This window comes from Amyelois transitella, chromosome 7, assembly GCF_032362555.1.
Source record: "Amyelois transitella isolate CPQ chromosome 7, ilAmyTran1.1, whole genome shotgun sequence".
Lineage (NCBI taxonomy): Eukaryota > Metazoa > Arthropoda > Insecta > Lepidoptera > Pyralidae > Amyelois > Amyelois transitella.
The window spans coordinates 3,908,015-3,933,762 of NC_083510.1; the positions used below are offsets into that span (position 1 = coordinate 3,908,015).

The window sequence follows — 25,748 nt, forward strand, 5'->3', positions numbered from 1 at the left end:
ACCAGCTTAGCGCTAGGTCTAGCGCCTTTTCGATTTCGTCGGCGCCGAAAGTTCAGAGTGTGGCGCGCAGCGCCCATTTTGTGGCAGTCTAGGGCGTTTTGGTATTGACAAACTTCATTGAAATATTACTGATATTCAAGGATTTCACGGACCTCCAAGCGCTTGTGCGAGACCGATTTGGCGCCTTCTCGTTGGAGAGCTGTCAACACTGTACATGCGTCGTTGCTTTATTTTGCGACACGTCATTCATACATTCGTCGTCACTCGGCAGTTTCGAAAGCTTTCACTGGCGGCTGCTTATTACAAGCTACAATCTTATTTCAATACTCAAGTATAATCTCTAAGAAATCTGTGAATATAACCTCAGAGTAATTTGTGCAACTGAGAAAAAAGTACACGCGGAATATTGTCTCCTGAGATAATATTTATTTAAAAACATGAACATGGGAGAGGAAGACGAATACGCGTGTGTGAACAGGAGCCGGCTGGTAATCAAAGATGATTCTGGAATCAAGAACAAGAAAAAAAGGAAGGCTGACAAGGCCACTGAAAAAGTAATTGAGATGGAAGTAAAGCAGCGCATTAAAGAACACACTCCTGAACAAAGGCGGACCAAGGCTGAACTCTCGTTCAAAAAGATGCAGGAGAAGATGGTAAGTTGATGTTTTTAATTCCCCACTTCTGCTTTCATCAAATCAATATTTTCTTCTTTTTATTTTTGTTGCTCATTGAAGATAGCTGTTGTACCTAATTGTTCAATGGTAAAACATATTTACACACGAGTTATTGAATTCAAAGTGCGTTTTGTATTGGTACTTACTTATATAAATTTTTTGTTTCAGCAAAAACAAAGGACACAACGAAAAGCTGAGAGGACTCACAAACAGCGTGTGGAAAAATTCAACCAACATTTGGACAGTCTGACTGAGCACTTTGACATTCCCAAAGTCTCCTGGACTAAATGAGTGCATTACATTTACAGTGTAGAAAAATGGATTTTACTTCATGAGACATTAATTGTTCTCTATAAGCCATTGTAGTGTTGCACTGTACGATAATTTTTTTCAATTGTGTGAGCCTGAGCTTAGATGGCGTAATCTCTCCACTCCATTGCAAGAATCGAACCGCCGGTGCAGATTGGCGACATTAACCTTTGATCTCATTCTATTTTTGTAAAAGGATCCAAAAAGTAATGTGTTAAAATTGTATGTAAACTTTCTGTCATTTTTTGTATACTTGTCTTCTTAGGTTAGCTTTGTCGTCATTTATGTTTAATAAACATACAAATTGACAATGTCAATGTTATGTATGTACCTACAATGATTTGTGAAATTTACTCGTTTACCAACACATACATGTACTTGATTTTTGTAATAGAAAAATATTATGTAAGTAGTGCCATTTCTTATTTTATTTTCCTCATATACTTTTTTCCTACCATCCAAAATGTCAAAAGAAACAAGAAATCGTTAATTTAAACATAAAATACATTTATTGTAACCGAGACTGAACCATTGAGACTCTTGTGTCCAATCGAAATAAGAATATCACTGTCAGTTCACTGACTGCTGTCAACGTCATGCCTATCTGTCAACGTCATGTTGATGATACGTGTGTGCAGTGTTACCAGCTTAGCGCTAGGTCTAGCGCCTTTTCGATTTCGTCGGCGCCGAAAGTTCAGAGTGTGGCGCGCAGCGCCCATTTTGTGGCAGTCTAGGGCGTTTTGGTATTGACAAACTTCATTGAAATATTACTGATATTCAAGGATTTCACGGACCTCCAAGCGCTTGTGCGAGACCGATTTGGCGCCTTCTCGTTGGAGAGCTGTCAACACTGTACATGCGTCGTTGCTTAATTTTCTGGAACCCTGCATTCATTCATTCATTGAAATTAGTCAGAATTTTTTGACATTTTATCTTTGTTATAAAGGTCTCATAGTCACGAACTAAATAGAGATACTATATCATAGTTCATTTAATGCTTCTAATAAGTCTGTGCTTTGGTGTTATTATAACCTGAGAGTTTCTTGGTGTTTTTTGTCTTACTAAGAAAATGCACACGGAATGTTTGTTCACTGAGATATCATTTGTTTAAAAACGTCAACATGGGAGAGGAAGATGAATACGCGTGCGTAAATAGGAGCCAGCTCAAAATTAAAGACAATTCTGGAATCAAGAAAAAGAAAAAGAGGAAGACCAATAAGGACACTGAAAAAGTAATTGAAGTGGAACTAAAACAGCATATAAAACAACAAACTCCTGAAGAAAAGCGGACCAAGGCGGAACTAGCATTCAAGAAAATGCAGGAGAAGATGGTTTGTTGGTGTTTTTTATTCCCTATTTTTGCTCTTATTTAACCCCTGTCAAAACTTTGGTATGTTTCGAAGTTTGTTGATGATAGCCATTGTAGAAATGGTAAAATCTGTCAGCGTCAATTTTTCTATAAAGTGCACCTGCTTTATAGGTACCTATTGGGTTTGATCCCTGGTTATGTCATGATGATAAATGAACTCTTTCTGATTTGCCTGTATCTTGGATGGTTATCTATGTATTTATTATGAAATATCATATCAAGAGTAAGTATTCGTCATATCTTGAACTTATCATGGATGTCGTAAATAGCGATTAGTGGAATTGGAACATTCATCTTGTGCACCTTTATTTTTAGAGTAAAGTTCCTCTGCAATGGTTGTGGGGGAAAGACAGTGGTCACTTTGTGTAAAACCCTAACTAACTTTGAATTTAACAAAGAAACATTCATATTGGTTTATGGTTACACTTCAGTTCATGGTCATCCAGTTACCTCAATGTGCATTGTTTCCCGCAGTGATAAGTTTTCAAATTGATGGAAGTACATAACTTAAAAAATAGTCAAGATGGAATTTAAACAGGTGCCTTTATGCACAAAATTGGATACAAAGTATCACTTATTGATGTCACATCACTCAAATCTAATTATAACTACTATAACTTCCAAAGCGCATGTTATGTGCTGTGCGGCAAAACCAGAATATTATCACACTGATTTTCATAGGTATATATATGGTAAAGGTATTATGCTGTCCTACAATGATAAATGACTTTTAATAAATGGACTAGGATTATACCTCCTATTGTTGTATGTATTTGTACTTAAATATTATTTTTGTTTCAGCAAAAACAAAGAATACAACAAAAAGCTGAGATGACTCACAAGCAGCGAGTGGAAAAATTCAACCAACATTTGGACAGTCTAACTGAGCACTTTGACATTCCCAAAGTCTCATGGACTAAATAGGTGCATTATTTTCTACAGTGTAAATTTTTACTTTCAGACTTTTATTATTCTTAGCATTTGTAGTGTTGCACTGTTGGGAGCAGGTTTTTTACCCATTGTGTGATTCCAAGCTTTGATATATTGTAGTCTCTCCCCTGCATTGGAAGTTAACCAGGTTAAATGTTACAAAAAGAACCCACTAGATCATCTACATTAATTGTAGATCTTTTTACTTTCTTGTAAAACATCCAAAAGTATTGTGTTAAGAATAACCTTTGTTATTCTGTGTAATTTGGATCCATTCAAAAAATGTAAATAACATACAAACATTCACAATGTCAGTGTGAAGTATGTATTTACATATATTAAGGAAATATTTTACCATTTATATGTAGGTATGCATGTTATGTATCTGTACCTATAATTGTTTATGAAAATAAATAATTTTATGTAATATATATTTTTCATTTGCCTCATAATTATAATTAAATAAATACAAATTTACCCCCTCATACCATATAAATTATCCAAAGGTATTATTGAATTAAACAAAAATTGTCACTTATATAGATATTTATTTTAAAAAGAAAGATATAAAAAATGGACGGACACATTTTCTGTTAGCACAAAAAAATAAGAAATATAAAAATAACACAAGAAATGTCTTGAACATGCATACAGAACAAAGAAAAGATGAAATCTTTGAGGACTCACTGGAATAAAAAAGTGTTAAAGATATCCTCGTTTTTTGAAGTCTGTTATATATACACTTTCCTGATTTCGACAAAAAACGGTTTAGCGGACAAACATACATGTAAACTGAGAACCATTTTTTTTTTCTTGATGGTGGTTAATAAAATGAGTACTTGCTACCTACAAAGTTAACACGACATTAATGTTATAAAATGAATGTACACGAATGTTAAGAAAATAACGCAAAATATTTGATTTCTTGTGTATAAAAATAATCTTAAAATTTATCAAATATACTATGGTAATATATATGAGATTCACGTGTAAATTAAACTTAAAGTTAAAATATTGCAGTCATGAAATTACACGCCAGACGAGATTTCATGTATTGTGATTCTTTTTAGTTTATAATTTTATAAAAATATTGCAATCCAGGTAAGAACAAATTTACAAAAGCACAAAGTTTATAATGAAACTGACAGGCCTAAACTTTGTCAAATACAAATAAAGACCAATACGCGCTAATATTACTTCTATTCAAGGACTAATTAAGGCACTAAGTAAATCTTATAATTATGTTACATCTTAGGTGTAAAATGTTTTTGTGGTAAATTTTGACTTATAAAAACACACATCTAATTACGTCTATATCCCTAGTGGTGTAGATAGCCAACAATCTTGAAAGGACTGAAAGGCCACATTCAGCTGTTTGGCTTTATGATAAAATTGAGATTCATATAGTGACCGGTTGCTAGCCCATCGCCTAAAAGAAGAATCCCAAATCATCCTTTAGTCGCCTTTGCGACATCCATGGGAATAGAATATGAATGAAAATAGAATAGGACCACTACATCTCATGTAGTGGTCCTATTTTATTTTTTTATTGGTGCTGGGATCTAATAAAATACATACTACAAATATCTCTTACTCTTAAGAACAATATAAAAAGGCACTCTCAATAGCTAAATAAACTATTAAGTGATATAAGGTGATCAATTTTAACTAAAAATTCTTTTTAATTCATTTAATTACTGTTTGTGGAAGTAATTTCAAAACAAAAAAGGGAATAATGTGAAAATTCATGAACCAAGTAAGCGCAGATATGTACATATGTAGTATGTCAAAATATTAAATTAATTATGAAGTCATTTAAAAATTTCAGTGACTATAAAAACACTGTTGATGGTCATGGACTAACAAAGTCCTTTGAGGAGATCTTTCTTAATTTTGACAAATCTTCATTCCTAGATTCCTACAAATTCTACACAAGTATTTGATACATGGCCTGCCTAGTCTACATCAGTCTATTCTTTATTATTGTATCAAATTTATAAAAGCTGTCAGTAATAAAGTGGCTATGCTAATTTCAAATATGGAAGCGTCGTTGCTTCTCCAAAACGAATAGCTGAATTTGAATATCTTCACGTAGTTTTCTTTAGTGGACCACGGGTCGCTGCCATCGTCGAAGTGCATCGGACAGCGGTCTCTTTCTCTCTCGTATTCTTCCATCTCTATCGCGACCGCAGCACCCTCAGTGTAATTCCAAGAGGTCACGTCTTGCTTCAAATCGCAGTATGGACCAAGAGCTTGTGACATTAAAACCCTGAAATGGAAAGGTTCTTTAATACATACATATGGTTAAGTCTATTTCCCTTGCGGTGTAGACAGAGCCATCAGTCAAAATACTGAAAGGCCACGTTCAGCTATTTGGCTTAATGATAGAATTAAGATTCAAATAGTGACAGATTGCTAGCTCATCGCCTTAAAAATAATCCCAAGTTGGTAAGCCTATCCCTTAATCGACTTTTACGACATGTATGGGAAAGAGATAGAGTTGTCCTCTTCTTTTTTTTATTGGTGCCGGTAAGGAAGGAAGGTTGTTTAAAACTTCTACTAGCTATGCTATATGGGCTAGGCTATGGGAAAAACAGCTTATTGGAAGAAGAATTAAACTGTCACAAACACATAAAAATCATGCCTTTATCCCTTATGGGACAAACAGGGCCAAAAGTCACAAAATTTAACGACCATGTTTATGTGGAAATGAAATCTATGTACATAAACATAAGGTGAAGTTCTTTTAAGTTTGAGTTAAGTTGAATCCTGGCTCTCAATAATAATATAATTGAAAAATTCACATCAAATCTCACCTGTTCAGATCAGCTCTTTGGTACACCCAGCAGCGGTACTTCGAGAATGGATCCAACTCGTCATAAGTAATGAGATAGGACTTCAGATTCTCCTTCCAATAACCAATACACTTCATCTTGTAATCGGGGTCACTGTATATATCTACCGGTCTCCCCAAGTAGTCAACAGAAAGACAATAATTCTCTTTTATCTGTATAGTTTTCTGGTCGGTATCACATACTGATAAATCGCTTATATTTAATTTACAGTACAAATTTGGTCGAGGGCTTAAAGTGACGCCTCCAAGGATTCTAGTCTCAAATCTCACGTCTCCTCTTTGGGTAAAGTTGAATTTACCGGCAACTGGACAACGTATAGGAGATGGGTCTTTTTTGAGGAATATATCGTACCGCCATTTTCCTTTATTCGGGAATTGTACCCATGAGCACACTGTATGGAAATTACTCTGGATCATAGCTAAACCTTTGCGGAATCTGAAATGCAACATAAGGTTTAATTAAAATAAACGTCGGAACTACAAAGTTTGCGTCCTATATGTACGGTAAAAAATACACTCCATGCTTGTTACAGCAGCTACGTTTAAATAATTTAATGTCTCACATTGTTTGTTCACTCAAAAGTGTTTTTTGTTTTATCAAATAGCTTGATTACTTTATTAACAAAATTACCTGATAACATTATGATGTTGTGGCACAAAATCAAAGCAGACGTAATCCTTCTGGCAACCATCGACCGTAAGGCGCGCCATCATCACCCTGCTATCTCGTTGCTCCCTTTAAGAAATAAAAAATTTAATTTTAAACAGCCTAGAAAACTAATAATATATGTATTATGCACTTTTTCAATATATCTATATAAGTATGTATTATTAACAAGACAAAAAATTCATTTATTTCTTCAATTTGGGGTCAATCAATGACCGTTAATTAAGACATACGTCTTATTTTCCCACTTCCTTTGCAGAAAACAAGGTCTTTTAGTATGACCATTTTATTAATGGCCATGTTTTCCAAATCGAATCTAATGGCAGCGACCTCTCTAAATCGCATTACGAAACATACCTGCAAACGTAAATAGTTCGTCTATATCTCCCCTCGTCCGGGTAGTATGTTTCGATAATATGAGTTTCATTAATGACGACGTCTGCATCAATGTTGGCCGTGTTGATCCAGTTTCCTGAAAAGTTCTGTGGCAGGCGACAGCCAGGCTCTACGACTTCGGCCTAGAAAAATGAAAAAATATTATGAAGACTGGTTTTATTACAATTATCTTAGTGGTAAGTCTACTTCCAGAAGTTTTGTGGCCACAGTGAAATATACAATAGGCTGTTATCAATTTATTCCGAAGGTTAATTCATAAAAACCACACACTTACTTTCACAGGAGTAACCCTATATCTCTCTGGAGACTTCTCTACCGTCTTCAAAGATTTACATTCAGCCGTAATTGATGCACCAATGTACAGGTCGTCATCTCTGTTCTTTAGGAAACACCGATATTTCTCATCCTTACGCGATTCTTTCGTATTTGCTACTGCAAAGAACTGATTTTTGCCGACAAACCAATGACCTAAAAAAGGAAAAAGGTGTAAGTGGGCAAATAAAAACATTCTGTCAGCACAATATATTTTCGCTTTGCCATGGATTCAAATCACACAATGGCGCGTCTTACGATATTTAAATGCAAATCTATTAGGCATACCACGCCCACGCCCAGCAGCATAGATACGGTAAATGATGCCCAACAAAACATCACCAACACTGTTGAATACACATATCCATGACTGACTGAAAAATTTCACCATAAGTTTTTTGGTGAACGAATAAGTTTTCTTGTCTGCAAACAATTTACTACGAAATGCACTTGAGGGCCTTCTGTTCTGCCAGAAACCCCTTAACTTATTTTTTAATGTGGTGTATTTTTTTTAATTAGCATATATAATAAACTAAACTTTCATAGATACATACCTAAACAACTGTATTCCACAATACCATTGAAAGTCCCTGACATTCCTGGGCATGCTCTGTATGTAATGTTGAACTTCTGATTGGTGATCAAGAACTGTGTTCCGGCAGTCTGACACGACCTGATCTGAGCATCTGGGTGATTACATTCTCCAGTAAATCGGAATCTGTTCTGATAAGCAAACTGCCAAACACCTTCCAGGGATGACCGACAATTGACCTGAAATTTACCTTCTTCTTATGTAGCTGTCCAATAAAGTTTTTTTTTTTAATACATGAATGGAAATTTTTAGTACTTCCATTACATTTAAACATTCCTTTAAAAGACTGAAAGGCCATTTTCAGCTGTATGGCTTTATGATGGAATTTATATTCATTAATTATGGCCTCTGTGGCGCAGCAGTAGTGCGCTTGTCTGTGTCACCGGAGGTCCTGGGTTCGAATCCCAGCTAGGGCATGATGAGGAACAAACTTTTTCTGATTGCCCTGGATCTTAGATGTTTATCTATATAAGTATTTATTATAAAATATAGTATTGTTGAGTTAGTATCTCGTTACACAAGTCTCGAACTTACTTTGAGGCTAACTCAATCTGTGTAATTTGTCCTCTATATATTTTTATTTATTTATTTTATTTAATTTAAAGGTTATATAAAAATAATAAAGATAAAAATCTCTTAAAATACTTATAAAAACTATTGGGTACATAGGTACACAAAACTTACAGGTACATAGTTTTCTGAAAACAAAGTAAAAAGGTTTTGGTTTGAGTTAAGCCCCCTGCAGATTTTATCAAAGGTTGGCTCCTCTCCTGGTTGCAAGCTTATACACGGAGTCTCAATCTTCTCTAACACATTCACAGTTCTCACAATCAGCTTAACACAGTAATAACAGTTTGTGTATTGAAAGATCATTGTGTAGTTCACATGGTAATCTGCTTTGATGTCCACACATGTACCCCTATGAATTAAACATTTAAAATAAAAAAGAAGTATAAATTAATGGAACATTCAAAATTTATCTTTACTTCTTTATACAATACATACACTTATATTATAAAAAAGAAAAATGTATGTATGTATATAATGTCTTTACACAAACTGGGTCGAATTTGATGATATTTGGCAAACAGAAAGAAAATACCTTCTTTCTTTCTTTTCTATATTATGGCTTCCACCGGACTTTCGGTGATAGGAGTAACATAGGCTCCTTTTTTTACTGGAAATTCGACAGAAGCAAAAGCTAGTATACTTACAAATATTTCACAAAAGTATGCAATGTTGACTACATAACTCTATTAACTAGATATATAATATATAAATTAAAAAAAATCCCCTGTCAAAATAAAAAAAAAACTTTTAACATCTTACACACAATAAATTTAAAACAAATAGATTTATACTACACAACTTCGAGGAAAAATTTACCTTCCGACCATTTCACTTGCGTTTATGTCAGTAATTGTTTGCTTGCCATTTTCATATGAAAACCATGTATTCCGCAAAACAACAGGTATCGTACATTCTGCTGATGTAAATGCAACTGGAAAAATAAATGCGTTGGGCGTTACCACTTTAAAAACGAAACGACTATTGATAAATGAAATCAGACGCAAACATCAGCACTTACTTCCCACTGATAGTAATAGTAGTAAAGTAACTATAAGATTACACAAAGTCATATTTATTTTTTCGCTTAAAACCAATTATTTAGAATTATTTAATCATTATCATGTTCCGTTTGAATCAAGTTTCCTCTGACTTTAACAACAATTTATAAGGAACCAAGTGACCAAACGCCGATTTTCCGACCAAGCCCAAAGTGCCTAAACCAACCGACGCTTGACATTGACATTTTAGTGAAGCGCACAGAAATATATATATATTATAGGTAATATAATCAAAGGCGCAAATATGTACAATAGGTATCGATAATACTTTTATTATATTTATTATATTATATAATATATTTGAACCTTTTGGCCCATCAGCCCATCAGCTTTTCCGACAATTGTCGAAAAAGCTGATTGAGGTATCTCGTGACCGGAGGGCTAGAAATTATCTGGCTCAGAGAATCAGCATTGCCATTCAAAATGGCAATGCTGCCAGCCTTCTGGGCACACTCCCGCAAGTTAATGCTATGCAGGGAAATTATATTTTAGTTTGTAATAATCTTTTTTCTTTCTTTTTTATAAGTACTTTCAGCTTTAGTTTTAATTTGAGTTCATTTTAATTAAGTTTTCTATTTGTAATGTATAAAAATTATTTATTATCATTATATTTATTATTATAGAAAAAAAATATTTATTATTCCACCTAGAAATATAAAATACACATAAGCTGAATGTTAAAAATCTTATAATCTAATTTCTAAGTTACCGAAATATTCCACTTAGTTTTAGTCATGTCAGTGTGCATGCCTGTTACCTGCCAAACTTTTTTTGACTTTGACAGCGAATCGTCCATGCCGAAAAAACAGATGTCGATTTCCATTCCACTCGTGTTTCATTATTATTGTTGCTTTCGTGTCGATTTTAATTAAAATTTATGGCAGTACGCAGGTTGTGTTGCAAATAGTAACTTTATAACATAGGTAAGCTTGTGTTTGTTTCGTGCTCAACAAATAGGAGCCTATTTAATGTTTAAATATCAATATTTCTGAATTTCATGAAGCAGTGCTGTTCAAACACCGTTTATTTCAGTTTAAGATGGGTCGCCGAAAATCGAAAAGGAAGCCTCCACCGAAAAGAAAAGCTATTGAACCTCTTGACCAGCAATTCAACTGCCCATTTTGCAACCATGAAAAATCTTGTGAAGTCAAAATGTAAGTAAACTGCTCATGAAAAGAATGATGTCATGATAGGTTTAGTATGTTAATCCTCAATTTTACTGATAACATGATTGTGATTTCCAGGGATCGAGCTCGAAATACTGCAAGGATACAATGCCGCGTTTGTTTAGAAGATTTTCAAACATCAACCAATGTGTTATCAGAACCCATAGATGTGTATAATGATTGGGTTGACGCGTGTGAAAGCGCTAATTAAGTTATTTTTAAGTTTAACATTTTGTATTTGTACTGATATGACTATCTAATTTTACAATTAAATTTCCTACTGAACAGTAATATAATATCCAAAAACTGATTTTACATAGTTTTATTATATTCTTTAATTTTATTATGTAAAACCAGTTTTTTTTATTTTAGAATTTTGTGATACTGTGTGTTCTGTAACTACAAATTACACAGATTGAGCTGGCTTCAGTAACTAAAGAAAGTTTGATAAGCATATTTAGGGAAACTTATCTCAAATATTTATAACAAATGGTAAATTTGAAAAAGATGCTTTTCCATCTTGACCCAGAGGTAAGCACTTTTCCAGTGAGCCAAACAACTAAGGCTGTAAAATTATTGTTACAAAACTGATTCTCTTCAAATTTTCACTATTTGCTATACCTATGTTAAAAAGGGCTCTAAAATTATAAGAATCATGTAAACAATGAGTCAGAAGAACACTAGTGTATACATATATGTATGTATACACTATTGTGTATACTTCAAATATTTTTGTTGTAGATGGTTCATTATGGGAAGGACCATATTCCTCACTGATTATGCTTAAGTTAGATTAATTCTATGAAATAAAATGTCAATATTCAATTTGATCTTTTTATTTAACAGATTTAAGGCCTACACATTGACTACATAGCCACTTGTTTGCTGATATTGGAATCGTATTAAACTTAAGGTACCAATACCAACCAACAAACAATATAATAACAGTATGGTGTTAATTATTTTTTGAGTAAATATTATAGATACAATTTCTTCACATGAAACGCAACAATAAACAGTTTTGTGTGGTTCTACTAAAATAAAGTGTGTCGTTTCAGCACAGATGTTGGTTATTATTAGCATTTATTTTAATTTACTTTTTTTACAGGTTTAACTGATACTGTACAAGTGGCTATGTTTAACTGTTTATTACAACTTCACGTTTAGCAGATAAAACTGTAAGTTAAAACATTCAAGCACTACTAAGTTCTAGAACATGATCTAAAAGCTTATCTCTGATACACGAAATAATTATTCTTTAGATCAATAACATTCACCATTTATATGACATGAGGTTATGAGTGAAAATGGAATGTTATATCACCATTTAATTCATAACAATGCAAAAAAAAATTGGCAACTATAAATATCCATAGCAACAAGGTAGATTATAACGATATTTCTACTAATATTTTAAATCACATAAATTTGTGTGCAATATATTGTTTGCCACATAACCAATTTAATTGTATTCAATTCATTTCGATTTAACCTTACCTTACCTTACCTTCAGGAGAGACCATATTCTAGTCTCAAAATATTATATTAATAATAGTTAGTAGGACTCAATTTGCTATTCATTGAATGAAGTTTTATTATACTCTAATTTGAGACTCATTGCCATGGAAATTGTATTTTTTATTAATATTATTGCAATATTGCAGACAATTATTCACATCTTTAACGATCAATTAATTGACTGTGCCCTTTACACGATGTGCGACATATTCCTAGCAATTATCATTAGTTTTAATTGTACTCAATGCTAATAATGCAAGTCATTAAAAGCCCATACCATAACTTCAAATACATAGTTAATAATACTATAATATTGACAACAATCGCTTAAACAACTATTTTTGTATTATTACATAATAATAAAATTATTCCTATTAAGTATTCAACACAATAGACAGCATCAAGCTGTATCACCTTTTATTTAACAAATAAATAAATAAAATCACGCTATATAAAAAAATATAATACAATGTCATTAATTGAGCTATTGCCTAGACTTACAACCCTGGGATTTCTGTAACCATGTCATTGTTCATCTACAAACATCTTTATTCGCTACTGGAAGGTATTGAAAGTCTACAAAGTAACTATATTATACAAAAGATTCACTAGTTCAGTATTTTCAAGTGAGGAATGACATGGTCACGGGAGCCGCATACCTCTAAGCCCCCCTCTGTGCAAAAGCTGTGTAATAAAGGTATACAAGGTGTTAGAATAGCTCAGAATAAAAGGTTAATATTCGTTTTGTACGAAAACAATGTCGGACACATAAAGTGCAATATGGATTAATACATAATCTCGCGATAAAATCTCAATATGTAAATACGCATACGCAAGTAACGTACTAGTAGTATCATATGTGTAAATAACATGAATAAATATTTATATTAAAGAAGCAATAATATTGCAATTTGAGTAACATGCTTAAAATTTAAGTATATTTTCAGAATTTTCCCATATCTATAAATGAATCGTATTGTAAATCATTTCCATCGCATATGTTTGTTTCATCGGCGGGGTCTAATACGTTCTGATACAAGTATTTCATGGGTGGTTCCTCGCACACAGCAGTATCGTCTGAACTGTCGCTGTTACTATCGATATACTCAAACAGCAGCTTGGGTTTACCCTCGGTACTTATAGTACACACTTCTGAGATATCATAAGCCATCGACTTGTCAATCACATCCAACGAATGAGAAAGTAAAGCGTCTTCGTATGTTATAACGGGAATGGAATCGAAATGTGATGAACTCGCGTCCTCGGTATACCGACCGGAGTCTACTACGTCTGACAAATTTAGAGAAAGTGTGACGTCATCATTTACTTCAGTGATTGAGGTCACGCTTCGAGAGTGGGAAACATTGACTTCCTGAAAACTTAACTGTGGGGTTTCAACTTTCGGAAGTTCTTCGATAACGTCTTTGTTCAATGAAGTAGAATTGTCATCTGACAATTCTGGTTCAGCGTTGAGAGTGACTGAATCGTTGTCTCTTTCAACTTGCAAATGTTCTAAATCATCCACGCACTTCGTAGAATCGTCACTATCGGAAGCTATTAGTTCAATGCTTCGATCTAAAAGTCCCGTGTCGGTACACGTTGACATTTCATCTTCGAAGACTATTTCGACGCTGCGTATTCTCATTAGGGGCATTTTGGAGGGAGATAGTTCGTTACCTTTAGCATTTCTTCCTTTTTTGTGATAACTGTCTAACAAAGACTCCGTACATTCGCTTATGTCGTCATAATCGATCTCGTAACTTTTCAGATCGGAAGCGCAAGGCGTGCATTCGTTAACTTTAGTGGTTTTAGATGAGTAGATATGTGCATTAGTGTGATCTTGTGAGGGCGTGTGGGTATGCGCATGTAATCCCTAAGGTTGCAATGACTCTTATTGTATAGTAGTGCCGAGATCTAGGCACCCTTCCTCCTGCATTTTGGTGAGGAACTTGAACACTCGGTACTGTTCGTCAGTCTGTTTCACCATGTCGATGAGAGCCAGTAGCTTCTTGATGCCAATGAAGATCCTTTGGAGAGAAATTATATAATTGCATTACATTATAATACATAAACAATAAACAATGCATAACAATATAAAAGTAAATAATAAAAGTCTACCTAAGCTTTAACGTTAAAACTGCCAGTCAAAACTAAGAGGTCGTTTACGTTAAGAGCTAAGAATGTAAAGAGTTATAAAAAAGGTACAATGAAAATAGTGAAATAGCATTAAACCTTATATTGCGGAGGGTGGCTCTGCTACCCTTCCGCCGTTTTGAAAAAATATTGAATCGATGCCCACATCTAAAACCCAAGAAAAATTGACACATCAAACCCATGACTTTGGCTACATTTATACCATTGACTTGAATGGCACGCGTGGAGTCATCGTGTGTGCTCGATACATTATTGTTTATCTCTTGTGACTATTGGCTTGATGTCAACGACGATGTGACGATGAAAAACTGGCCCCGTAGCATAGCACGCCCAACACCAATATATCGCGTATGAAACTATCGCTGTTTCGCTTTTTATTATGACGTGAACTGAGACAGAGATAGGTATTTTGTGCCATGTTACAGGGGCTGATTTAAGCGTGTTGTGTGTAGTAAATAGGTATATATACATACTTGGCTCCCCGCATTTCGCTCTGAATCTTCAGCAGGTCTTGCTTAGAGAAGGCGTCGCTCTCCTCCAGCACTGACATGACGTGTTCAGGCTGAGACAGATTTGGCACGTGAAGGATGCCCGTGAAAGCTGACAGGACCTCCATGTCTTCTAACACTTGCCTGGAGGAAGGATAATTTATGATTTTGTCAGATTATAAAAATGGGGCAAGGTCCCTCTGTGAGTGACGTTTTAAGAAATACCTAAGAGCTAAAACTTATTAAATCGCATTGATCTCTATTAATTGTCTAGTCTAGACCACCAAACATTCCGCCGCTTAAAGCCAATGGAAACTGACTCGGAAATTGAAGCGTTGTTTGCCTGATCTTCACTTATACCAAAATACAATTAGTGTGACGATACAAGAATGCTATGGTATACACCAACGCCATACCAATATAAGAAATATTTATTTAATACTGGCTAAAAAAATCTCGCGGGCACTTATGAAGCTGCGCGTTTTCGCTAGTTTTCTTAAATAAATATACCAACACGCACAGAAATAGTGGCTTCGACGAACATACCTCCGACTGCTGGTGCACAGTATGAGCAGTTTCCTGCCCTTGGGCGGCTGCTTCTTCAGCAGCACGAGCAGCGCCTGCAGCGTCAGGTTGGAGTAGCGCGGCCCGATGGGGCCGTAGTCCAGCAGCCGCTCGATGTTGTCCACCAGGATGCACGATAACATGGAGCGGTAGGCGTCGTCGAAGTACTGCACGGAATTAATTCACATCACTAAAGAGAGCAGAGTATGGAATATCTAAATATTTGGACTATTCTTCTTCTGTCTGACAATTATTAAGCAGTTAGTAGTATCCTATAGTAATGAATAAAAATGTTGTATTTCTTTTTTGTCATCTAGTGTTAGATCAAGTTACATACTCACCTCTCTGGAGAGGAGCCCGGGGTGCTCGTTTGATCATAATTCCGGATTGCATTAATCAAGTATTTAACCCCCGATGGAAAGAGAGGGGCGTTATAAGTTTGGCGTGTCTGTCAGTCTATTTATCTGTTTGTAGGTACCAAGATTGAGTTCCTTTTATTATTTCGCACTTTTTAAAGGGAATTCGGGTGGCAGGAAAACCAAACCCATATTGGATCATGGTTACATATTCCGTAGCCTGAATACAAAGGTTTCCACACGATTGTTTTGCCTCGCCGTAAGGTTAATTATATGTGAAAAGAATACGAAATATTATCACAAGATAAATACATCCTTACCTTTCTGATCTGCAAGCATTTGGCCGACTCCGTGAACCCGATCATGTCTTCCGGCGAGCAGACCTTCACGAACGGGAAGTCTGACAGCTTGGCCAATTGAGCCGCCAAAGCTGTCTTACCGCTGTTGGGGGGGCCTTCTAGAAGGACTGCCACTAGACCTAAAGGAACATCAATTAATCTATTAATCACTACATAGTATAAAACAAAGTCACTATTTTAGTCTGTTTGTCTGTATGCTTAAATCTTTAAAATTACGCAACGGATTTTGATGCGGTTTTTTGTAACAGGTAGAGTGATTCAAGAGGAAGGTTTTTATGTATATTTTTTTCCGAATTTTGCACCCGTGCGAAGCCGGGGCGGATCGCTAGTATCATATATATCATATCATATAATCACGTCTTTATCCCTGACGCAGTAGACAGAGGCAACAGTCTCGTAAAGACTAAAAGGCCATGTTCAACTGTTTAGCTTAATGAGATATAGTTGAGATAATTTCCACATGAATTAGCTAAAGTGTTTAAATAAATAAGCAGATAATTTACCGCTAGCCTCAGTGGCCCTCGACTGCTGTATGTAAAGCTGCCCATCTTCGAGTATAGAAGACACTGGTGTGCCCCAGTTGATGATGCCGCGGGCCAAGAAGTGTTCCAATGCTTCCGCTGCCGTACCGAAGGCCTGTACATTGAAATTGGTAAGGTTATCAGTAATACAAAATCAGTGCCGTGTGGTTCCCGGCACCAATAGAAAAAAGAATAGGACCACTCCATCTCTCTCCCATGGATGTCGTAAAAGGCGACTAAGGGGTTGGCTTATAAACTTGGGATTCTTCTTTTTGGCGATGGGCTAGCAACCTGTCATCTCAATTCTATCTTAAAGCCAAATAGTTGAACGTGGCCTATCAGTCGTTTCAAGACTGTTGGCTCTGTCTACCCCGCAAGGGATATAGACGTGATTATATGTATGTATGTACAAAATCAGTAATAAAAAACGACACGGGTCTTATTTTCTGTTACGTGTCGAGATGGCAAGAAAAAATCCTATGTAAGCAACAAATATATTATGATCGTAGATTTCGTGAAGTTTTTTGGTGGTGGAGAAGAAAAGGAGGGTAGTTTTAAAGGTCAAAGGTCAAATTTGTTATTAATCAAAACTACTTAGAATCTCAGGCATTATCATCGGCATAATCGTACCGTGTCCTGTACATTTCCAATTGCAACCTCAGAGTTGAAACTTCAAACCCCAGAATCAATTTTGTGATATATATGCCAGCTGAATGTGGCCTATCAGTCTTTTCAAGACTGTTGGCTCTGTCTACCCCGTAAGGAATAAAGACGTGATCATATGTATGTACAATCGTTGGAGTATTATTGACTTACAGGTTTGATATCATTCTCCAGCGCATGCAAGAAGTCCCCTCGTTCCACCATCAGCTTCTCCATGGCCTCAGGGTCCACCTCCACCTTGCTGCTGGCTTTGATCAGTCTGTTCATGGCTGTGGACTGGGCGGCGCGAACCAGGCCCTCTAGTTCGGCGCCGGAGAAATTCTTCGTTAGAGCTGCCAGTTCCTGAAAAAAAAAATGCAATAAAGAACAATGGCAGACGCCCATACATAAAAATAGTTGAATCTAACCGGCAGCGTCTTAGCATCAAAAATACCTTAAAATATTGTCCGGCACTTACTGAATAAATCTCTTAAAGATATTCGTCTTAAGAAAGCCGGAAAAAAAAGATTTTTCGATTTGAACTTTTAGATTTTTTGAGGTTATCTGTCATTGTCAACTGTCAATAACAAATACTGGAGGATAGGATACTTGTCTTCTATCAGTACCTACGAATCTAGTTTTTTGTAATGAAAATATCTTCGACTAAAGATTATAAGAATGTTTTAGTTAGTACTTAATCAATAATTCTATTTAGACGAATCTGGCAAATTGTTCCATACAGCGTGTACTAATACATGTGCGTAAAATGCCAAGGAACGACTACGCTCTGCGTCCCCTTTACGCAACATTACTTCTTACTATAACAAGCCCTACTTGAACCGTCATCAATCCTTCTTATTTGTAATTCAAGTGACTCAAACCAACAATTATCTTAACGGGAGTCGAACCCACGGTAATCACAAAACAAAAGACTGCTAGAAACTGAGGGAGTCAAATAAGAACTGAGATTCTTATCTCAGTTCTTACTTAGGGTATTTTTTAAATAAGACATTTCCATATTTTTATCTTTTTTTATTCTTCCTCATCATCTTATCTTATAATTATACGATCTAAGAATTCAGCTGGTGCAGTTATATTGTTCTCATGTCTGGCCCATCCTAAATACCATACCACAGTCATAACATGAGCACAACATCAATTAGCACACCGGATTCGAGTATTTCTATGACGAAATGCCATGTTCATTGATCCAAAACGGCAACAAATTCAAAATCCAAGAAGCGATGGCACAGTCAAACAATTAGGAGGCAAAATCGAAATCCTTAAAGCAAGCACAGGTCACACAAAGAAATATCAGAGTCCATAGGCAATCCAAGTCGAAGAAATGAATAAAAACAACACATAAAACAATTCCAAACACAACCGACACAAAAAGCACGGGCGGGGGGGGCATTTGTGATTGACAGACAGCGACCTTTGAGTGTTGTCATTACAATAAAATCAAACAGCTCGGCAAAAATAGTTTACAGGCATTTTAAAAATGCATAAAACAGAATTATTTTTGACTAAGTAGGTAAGTAGTATATACTTTTTAAATTAATGAATGATTACAAGTATCCAATTAGTTAAAGAAATAGTTTATATTCGTAGTCGCTAAAATAAAACCAGACGAATTTTATTGGGTGGTAACACCATAGTGTACGAAAAATAAGAAAGTACAGGAAATCAAGTTAGATTTTTATTAAATGTGTTGTTTTTTCTGCGGGTTTAATAAAAATTGAGTTACTTACGTAAATAAATAAAAAAATATTTTAATAAGTTGTACCTAAGTAACATTTTTAGACGCTAATTTTATTTTCAACTATTTTTCTGCCATTGTTCTTTTAGTTATTTACTAGGTACAACGTATAACACCTGCGGATAATGTATCTTTTAACGGTGAAAAAAAAATAATGATTGTTTAGGTATTTTCCAGGGTTTTGGTTATTTCCCTTCCAAATAAACAATCAAAGGTACAAACTCTACATCTTTATAATATTAGTATGGATTATTAAATTAGTCAGTTGTCATTACAGTTTTACAGATGCCCAACTCATTTTTATATTACGTTAACATGACACTAAGATGATTTTTTAGAGGGTAAGTATATAGAGATTTTCTGTTTGACCTGTATTTTTATATATTTTAATATCTTAACTGACTTAAAAAACAAGATTCTCACTTTGATTCGCGAAAATGCGTGTTTGACTGAACCGATTTTGATGCGGGTTATACCTATAAAAGTATTTTTTAAACAATTTTTTGCTTGAGCCTTTGTCATTTGTTTAGAGAACAAATAACATACCTTGGCGTCAACATCTTCAGCAATCTTCTTATACTCTCTCATCCTCTTAGTGTGTATATTCAGGATTTGAACCCGTCCGTTCTCGTCCGGCAGCCCGATTTCCATCTGCACCTCCAAGCGGCCCGGCCGCAGCAGCGCCTCGTCAATCATGTCGCGCCTGTTCGTCATGCCGATCACGAGAATGTTGTTCAGTTGGTCCACACCTGAATTATTATTATAAATAAATATATACGGCATAGATTATCCTGATTATCCTCGATATAAGTTCGAGACTTGTGTTACGAGATACTAACTCAATGATATTATATTTTATAATAAAAATTTATATAAATAAACATCCAAGACACGGGCCAATCAGAATATTTTTTTCCATTATAACCTGACTGGGGATCGAACTTGGGACCTTTTGGTTCAAAGGAGAGATAATCTAACAACTATGTCAAACGGTAAATTAATTATGTTATAAGTTTCGACAATTGTGTTACAGATCTATATAAACTATACACGCTATTCACACATATTCCTAGTTTGCCATTAGAAGTACTTACATAGTTTTCCTACAAAGCTGAGAGTATAAATCTGACATCCTATTAATAAATATCAACCGTGGAAATGTAGTAACAAACAAAATTAGAACAACATTATGCCGTTCCGATTCAACTTTATGTTCCAAATAATGGCTTATGAAGTCCATTTGTCATCACGGGAAATGACATGCGAAGTATATAACTGGGTGGGATCTAGCTCATCATATATATCTGTGGTGTTGACATAACGTTTTACATACCATCAATCTTGGACAGAAGTTGGTTGACGACGGTGTCATGGACGCCTGTATTGCCGCCCACAGAGCCTCGGGCTTTGCAGATCGCATCGATTTCATCGAATATGATGATATGAAGTCCACTATTTGGGCCGCACTATAAAAAATATTTATCATAAATACATAGTCAAATAACTTTTTTTATTTAATGCATAATGTCATAATTTTATAACATCTACTACTACACTAATAAAACCAAAGGTTGTTGTGCTGTAGACAGGTCCATAATCACATTTGCTTAATCTTTCCACTGTAAATACTTTCGTCCATGTACATTATATTACACGCTAGAACTTTACCCCTTAAATTTCGTCCTTATAAGGAATGATTACTTTTTAAGAGTTTTATTTTTCGAATGATGACTTGTACACTTCTAACAAAATTTACCCTCTTTTCTTCCTCTTCAGCATCAGCAAACAGCCTTCGAATGTTGGCCTCACTCTCACCAACATATTTGTCCAATATTTGTGGACCGTTGACGATCTTTGGTTCACGCGCATTCAACATGTTTCCGATCTGTCGCGCCATCAAAGTCTTACCGGTACCGGGCGGGCCAAACAACAGGATACCCTTTACGTGTTTACATCCTGAAATATATTTTACAATTTAGTACGTCACTAAATAATAGCAAACTGAATAACATTTCTATAGTAAAATCCTAATTGAAAGTTTAATTCATACATTGATTTTAGTAAATACCAAGATGCAAAATAGCAAACATATTATTTATCATTTTCCAGACAGGCTTTCTGGGTGCCATCCGGTACTTAGGTATTGCCAAAAGTTAAGTCTGGTTACGTGGATAAGAATATATACTCTGACTGACTACAACTATTAAATTGAATAGAATAATCTAGCTTTAATTAATTTATAGAACATGATAAAATCCTTAACACACCTAATTGCTCAACGACCTCTGGCGGGAACACTCGGGAAGCGAACGCTCGTCTGAAGATCGCATTGAATTCCTTGTCCAAACCACCAATGCCCATTTTGCCGAAGTCCCAGTCTGGATTTATGATGGATTGCCGAGGCTGTTTGCTGTTGTTGAAAAATGTATGGTTAATTAAAATAATAGAAACACGATAACGTCGGATAATAAAGGCTTAAATACAAAAGCTTTATAATAAAAGTTATGCTCACTGTGAAATTTTTAAATTAAATGAATAGTACAAATAGTGGACTTAAAAAAAGAAAAAAAGGTAAATAACTATTTATCTGTAATATGTCATTGCAATTGATTATGGTAGTACTTGCAACTGATACAATTATTTCATGGAACAGATTAAATATTTAGGCATTCGTGTGGCTTAGTTTACTTAACTATGCCAATTTAATTAGATTTTACAGTAAACATTCTATGTGAAACACACAATATAATAGTCAAATTATTAATCATTTACTTCTTGAAAGATTAACTTGTGTATTTACTAACACTATAAAAATCGGTATTGGTGGAACCGAAAAATAACCTTTAATTTATTTAGTAAATAATATAACATTTTGAATTCTCAAAAACAAAGCCAATTACCAGCTATGTGCAATGAACCTGAAGTGACAGATGGCATAACAATAACATTTGTTGTAAGCTCTTCAACTCAGTGTTCTATAATATCTTGATTCACTATCAAAACAAATGTGTATTTTTTTTTCTTAAAGAAATTAATACACAGAAAAATTCCTTACCCCTTAGCCTTGCCAACTAGATTCAGGGAGGAGTTTTCTGCCTTGTCGAACTGTACACTTGCATCGGGCAGCAGACGGCCCATACGAACTCGACGGGGAACAACCTTGGCTCCTTGGGCCATAGCCTGTACATCCACCGCTGAAAGTAAACATAATATTAAACCATTCAGATAACGCAGCATCAAAAATTCCCTAGTTATATTTTTGTGTGTAGTGCTAAGTGCGTAACGTATATTTTTTAGCTCTTAAATGTCATTGTAACATTGAAATACATTAAACTTGTAAATCATTTAGAGTATAAATGTCTTGTATTTATAAAGTTGACAATTCGCCCACCAACCCGATTTGTTGTGGGCTTCTAATAGTAAATGGGTGAAACAATTCAGGACACTTGATAAAATAAACAGCTATTAATATCAACCAAATATTTATTACAACAGCAGAATATTTCTCACCTTCCAAATTCTTGACAATGAGCGATAGGATCTTCTTGTCCTGGAACGAGAAGGCCAGCTGTTGGCCCACAGTGAAGACCTGGTGAGCGAACTGTAGCAGGAATTCCCGTGCCATCTGCTCTGTGTCGTACGGATCCAGGGTTGTACTATAAAATGCACATCCAATTTTACACATTAGAGGGAATTCCAAATCACAACGGTTTGCATGGTAAAACATTTGGCGAATCGCAAAGAGTGCGAAGGGAGTGGATACAGACCATGTAAATTGATTCTTAATTCAATAATTTTTATTGAAATTAAAAAAAAAAGTTTGTGTGGAGATCAAATCTGGTCTGTAAAAGCTTCTAAAATTTATTAAAAAAAAATTATTTAATTCATTCAACAACTGCCTACATTCTTGAACTTTTTTTGCCTAGGCCACACCCCAGTTAATCTCGTTATCAGCAGGATTTTTTGCATCTTACCAGAATAAATTATACTTCAGATTTTTTGCATAATATCTACAGTAAGAAATGTCCTCCTAAGTATCCTTTGTTACATACTGCTACGGCTCTTTTTCTTATTAAAGAAAAGATATCCTGAATTAAATACGATGAATGATGATGATGAAACGAATGACAAAAGATATGTTAAAAGAATTCAGATGGAATTCACAATATTTAAGTATATAAATTTATTTATATTTTTCTTTCATTCCTTCTCAAGGTTTCATTTCCCTTGTTACGTCATTCAAAGATAAATTAGCTAGACATGATGTAATTTTGCAACAGACGCGTAACATGCTAATACTGTAACATAGTCACAATTTAAATGACTAATGTCTATTGCATCATCTGAAGGCAAATAGATTTACAATATCTTTATCAATGAAAGCCATCCTGATAGAACAACCATTTTATACTAGCATTCAAACAAACTATTATTATGTTGTAATGAGATTATATCCACACTTACGTTTTCTTTACCAGAAAATCTGCCTCCAAGGTCACATTGCACAGGCATTCTGCATTCTGGGGCTTGAAGACTTTAACATCAATTATCTGTAAATGGAAATTTAATAAAACAATTGTTAACTCAACTTTACCTATATTTGTGTGTGGGGTGGAAGTCTCATATGATATTTTATCGACATCTTTACAGTTTAAAAGTAATTTTTTTTATAATATTATTATGGATTGATCACTCTGGCGCAAATTAACAAGAGACCATTTGATTGAAAATAGACATACCTGACCAATAGAAAGTGTTGCCCATTTTCGTTGAGGAGCTGAAAACCCCACAGTGCCTCTGTCTACCCCACTGTAGAACCGGATACTGAACACAAAATGCTGTGTGGGACCTGTAGCCACTTCGATATGCCTGCAAAAATAAATTATAATCATTTCCACTACTACTTAGGTAAAAAAAAATCTAAATAGTAATAAAAACCATACTAAGTAATTATCTGTAAGGGTATACATAGAATACAGTGTACATTAGGTTGGACACATAAAAAAATATCTGTTTTTAGTATCCCTATTAATTTTACAAGAGATTACTCTTGTAAGTCACTATTTTAATCACCTTCAAAAAAAGGTGGTTCTCAGTTCGACCTCTATTTTAGTGTGTACATATACATACAGTATGTATTTTAGTATGTACATACATACAGTATGTATTTTAGTATGTACATACATACAGTATAAATACAGGTCGACAAACATACATACATACAGGTCAAACTCTTGTTTTTTGTATGTATGTATGTATTTGAACCAATTTTGATGCGGCTCTCTAGAATTGTTACATGTTGAAGAAATTTTTAGAAAGTTAACCAACTTTTAAAGGGGGATTGATGTGAGTTGGCTGTCTACCATGAGTCTCATATTATAACTCTTCACATTACACCTATAGAAAATTCATTTCTTTACTATCACTCTGCGGCAGTGACTGAATGGAAGCCTGCCAGGAAGTCAGTTTAATACTATGGGTACAACATGTCATATTCCAGCAAAATGTTAAGCAACTCCTCTATTTGCTTGCAGTTATCAAATTGTCTCCTTGAGTTTACATCACAAAAGACGTTAAATACTTAGTATGTGTTTTTACAGGAATTTATAAATGTACAGGTGGAATATGTAGTGTGTTCTCATACAAAAAAAATGATGTAGGTAAAATTATTAAACACATACTTTGTATCGCTGGGAAAATCCTCTGGGTTGATCAGTGCACAGTTGGTTATGGCCAACTCGTCTGAAGGACATTTCGCCGCTTTCATGCGCTATGTAAAAGAAAAAAAAAACTGTAAATAACCAGGAAAAGCATAACTTATTGTGCCAATAAAGCAGCACTTGGGACATACCTATGTGACAGGAAAGAATGATGTTATGAACTATAAAAACAAATTAGGAGATTGCTTTTAATGATCTTTTTTTAATAATAAAATAATTTAATAGGTTTAAGAATAGTATAGTATACAGTAAGTAATAAAAAATTAATCGAATTCATAAGTGATGGTTAAATTTATTTATTTTAAAATTGTATATTTATACAAACAATGCACAGATTTATACATACTTTATACGCATTGTTTACAATTTTATTTAAAAATAAAAAAATAAGACCTGCAAATTCTGCAATGACTTTGTGATTATTGAGTCTTGAGGTGGTCCTATTTATATAAGACATGCATATAGACTTACTTACGAATTAATTTAATATTATTGTTATTAACTTACCATTGATGACATGATTTATTATTTATTGTTTACTATCTTTGACAATAATGTTTCACGTCGATTGGTATGACATTAAATCTTAACCCGTCAATTCACCAGCATGAATTAAATTTTGCTGCTGACTGAACCATTGGACGAAAAAGATCAATAAAATACTATACAGTGTTGCCATCTGTAATAACATTTTGTTAAACACTAATTAATTTATAAAATATTTAACATAATTTGGATTGGACATTTTACGTACGAACTAGAATTGACTG

The 25,748-nt window shown here is 34.6% G+C and overlaps 5 protein-coding genes across 5 annotated transcripts; 3 read left to right on the forward strand and 2 right to left on the reverse strand.

Annotated features, from left to right (window-relative positions):
• The first annotated feature begins 264 nt into the window (after positions 1–264).
• Positions 265–1,341, forward strand: LOC132901938 (protein FAM32A-like). Its single transcript, XM_060945255.1, has 2 exons — positions 265–653; positions 843–1,341. Exons 1-2 carry the CDS (start codon positions 438–440, stop codon positions 963–965), a joined length of 339 nt encoding a protein of 112 aa, XP_060801238.1. The 5' UTR covers positions 265–437; the 3' UTR covers positions 966–1,341.
• A 394-nt stretch (positions 1,342–1,735) lies between these two features.
• On the forward strand, positions 1,736–3,709 carry LOC106132387 (protein FAM32A). The gene is made up of 2 exons (XM_013331783.2): positions 1,736–2,314; positions 3,154–3,709. The coding sequence occupies exons 1-2, from the start codon at positions 2,105–2,107 to the stop codon at positions 3,274–3,276; spliced, it is 333 nt and encodes a 110-aa protein (XP_013187237.1). The 5' UTR covers positions 1,736–2,104; the 3' UTR covers positions 3,277–3,709.
• An 89-nt stretch (positions 3,710–3,798) lies between these two features.
• Positions 3,799–9,898, reverse strand: LOC106132483 (uncharacterized). Its single transcript, XM_013331912.2, has 9 exons — positions 9,692–9,898; positions 9,490–9,604; positions 8,788–9,022; positions 8,066–8,282; positions 7,474–7,667; positions 7,161–7,321; positions 6,768–6,872; positions 6,099–6,572; positions 3,799–5,551 (listed from the first exon to the last, which is right to left on the reverse strand). Exons 1-9 carry the CDS (start codon positions 9,741–9,743, stop codon positions 5,263–5,265), a joined length of 1,842 nt encoding a protein of 613 aa, XP_013187366.1. The 5' UTR covers positions 9,744–9,898; the 3' UTR covers positions 3,799–5,262.
• Positions 9,899–10,494: 596 nt separating this feature from the next.
• Positions 10,495–11,722, forward strand: LOC106133658 (transcription elongation factor 1 homolog). Its single transcript, XM_060945062.1, has 3 exons — positions 10,495–10,654; positions 10,764–10,885; positions 10,976–11,722. The coding sequence occupies exons 2-3, from the start codon at positions 10,770–10,772 to the stop codon at positions 11,106–11,108; spliced, it is 249 nt and encodes an 82-aa protein (XP_060801045.1). The 5' UTR covers positions 10,495–10,654; positions 10,764–10,769; the 3' UTR covers positions 11,109–11,722.
• LOC106133649 (vesicle-fusing ATPase 1) lies at positions 11,718–25,633 on the reverse strand. The gene is made up of 16 exons (XM_013333459.2): positions 25,486–25,633; positions 24,940–25,028; positions 23,998–24,127; positions 23,723–23,808; positions 22,769–22,914; positions 22,314–22,452; positions 21,526–21,668; positions 21,015–21,214; positions 20,592–20,724; positions 19,805–20,007; positions 17,674–17,862; positions 16,840–16,972; positions 16,298–16,455; positions 15,604–15,788; positions 15,043–15,201; positions 11,718–14,442 (listed from the first exon to the last, which is right to left on the reverse strand). The coding sequence occupies exons 1-16, from the start codon at positions 25,495–25,497 to the stop codon at positions 14,307–14,309; spliced, it is 2,241 nt and encodes a 746-aa protein (XP_013188913.2). The 5' UTR covers positions 25,498–25,633; the 3' UTR covers positions 11,718–14,306.
• Between the last annotated feature and the right edge of the window lie 115 nt (positions 25,634–25,748).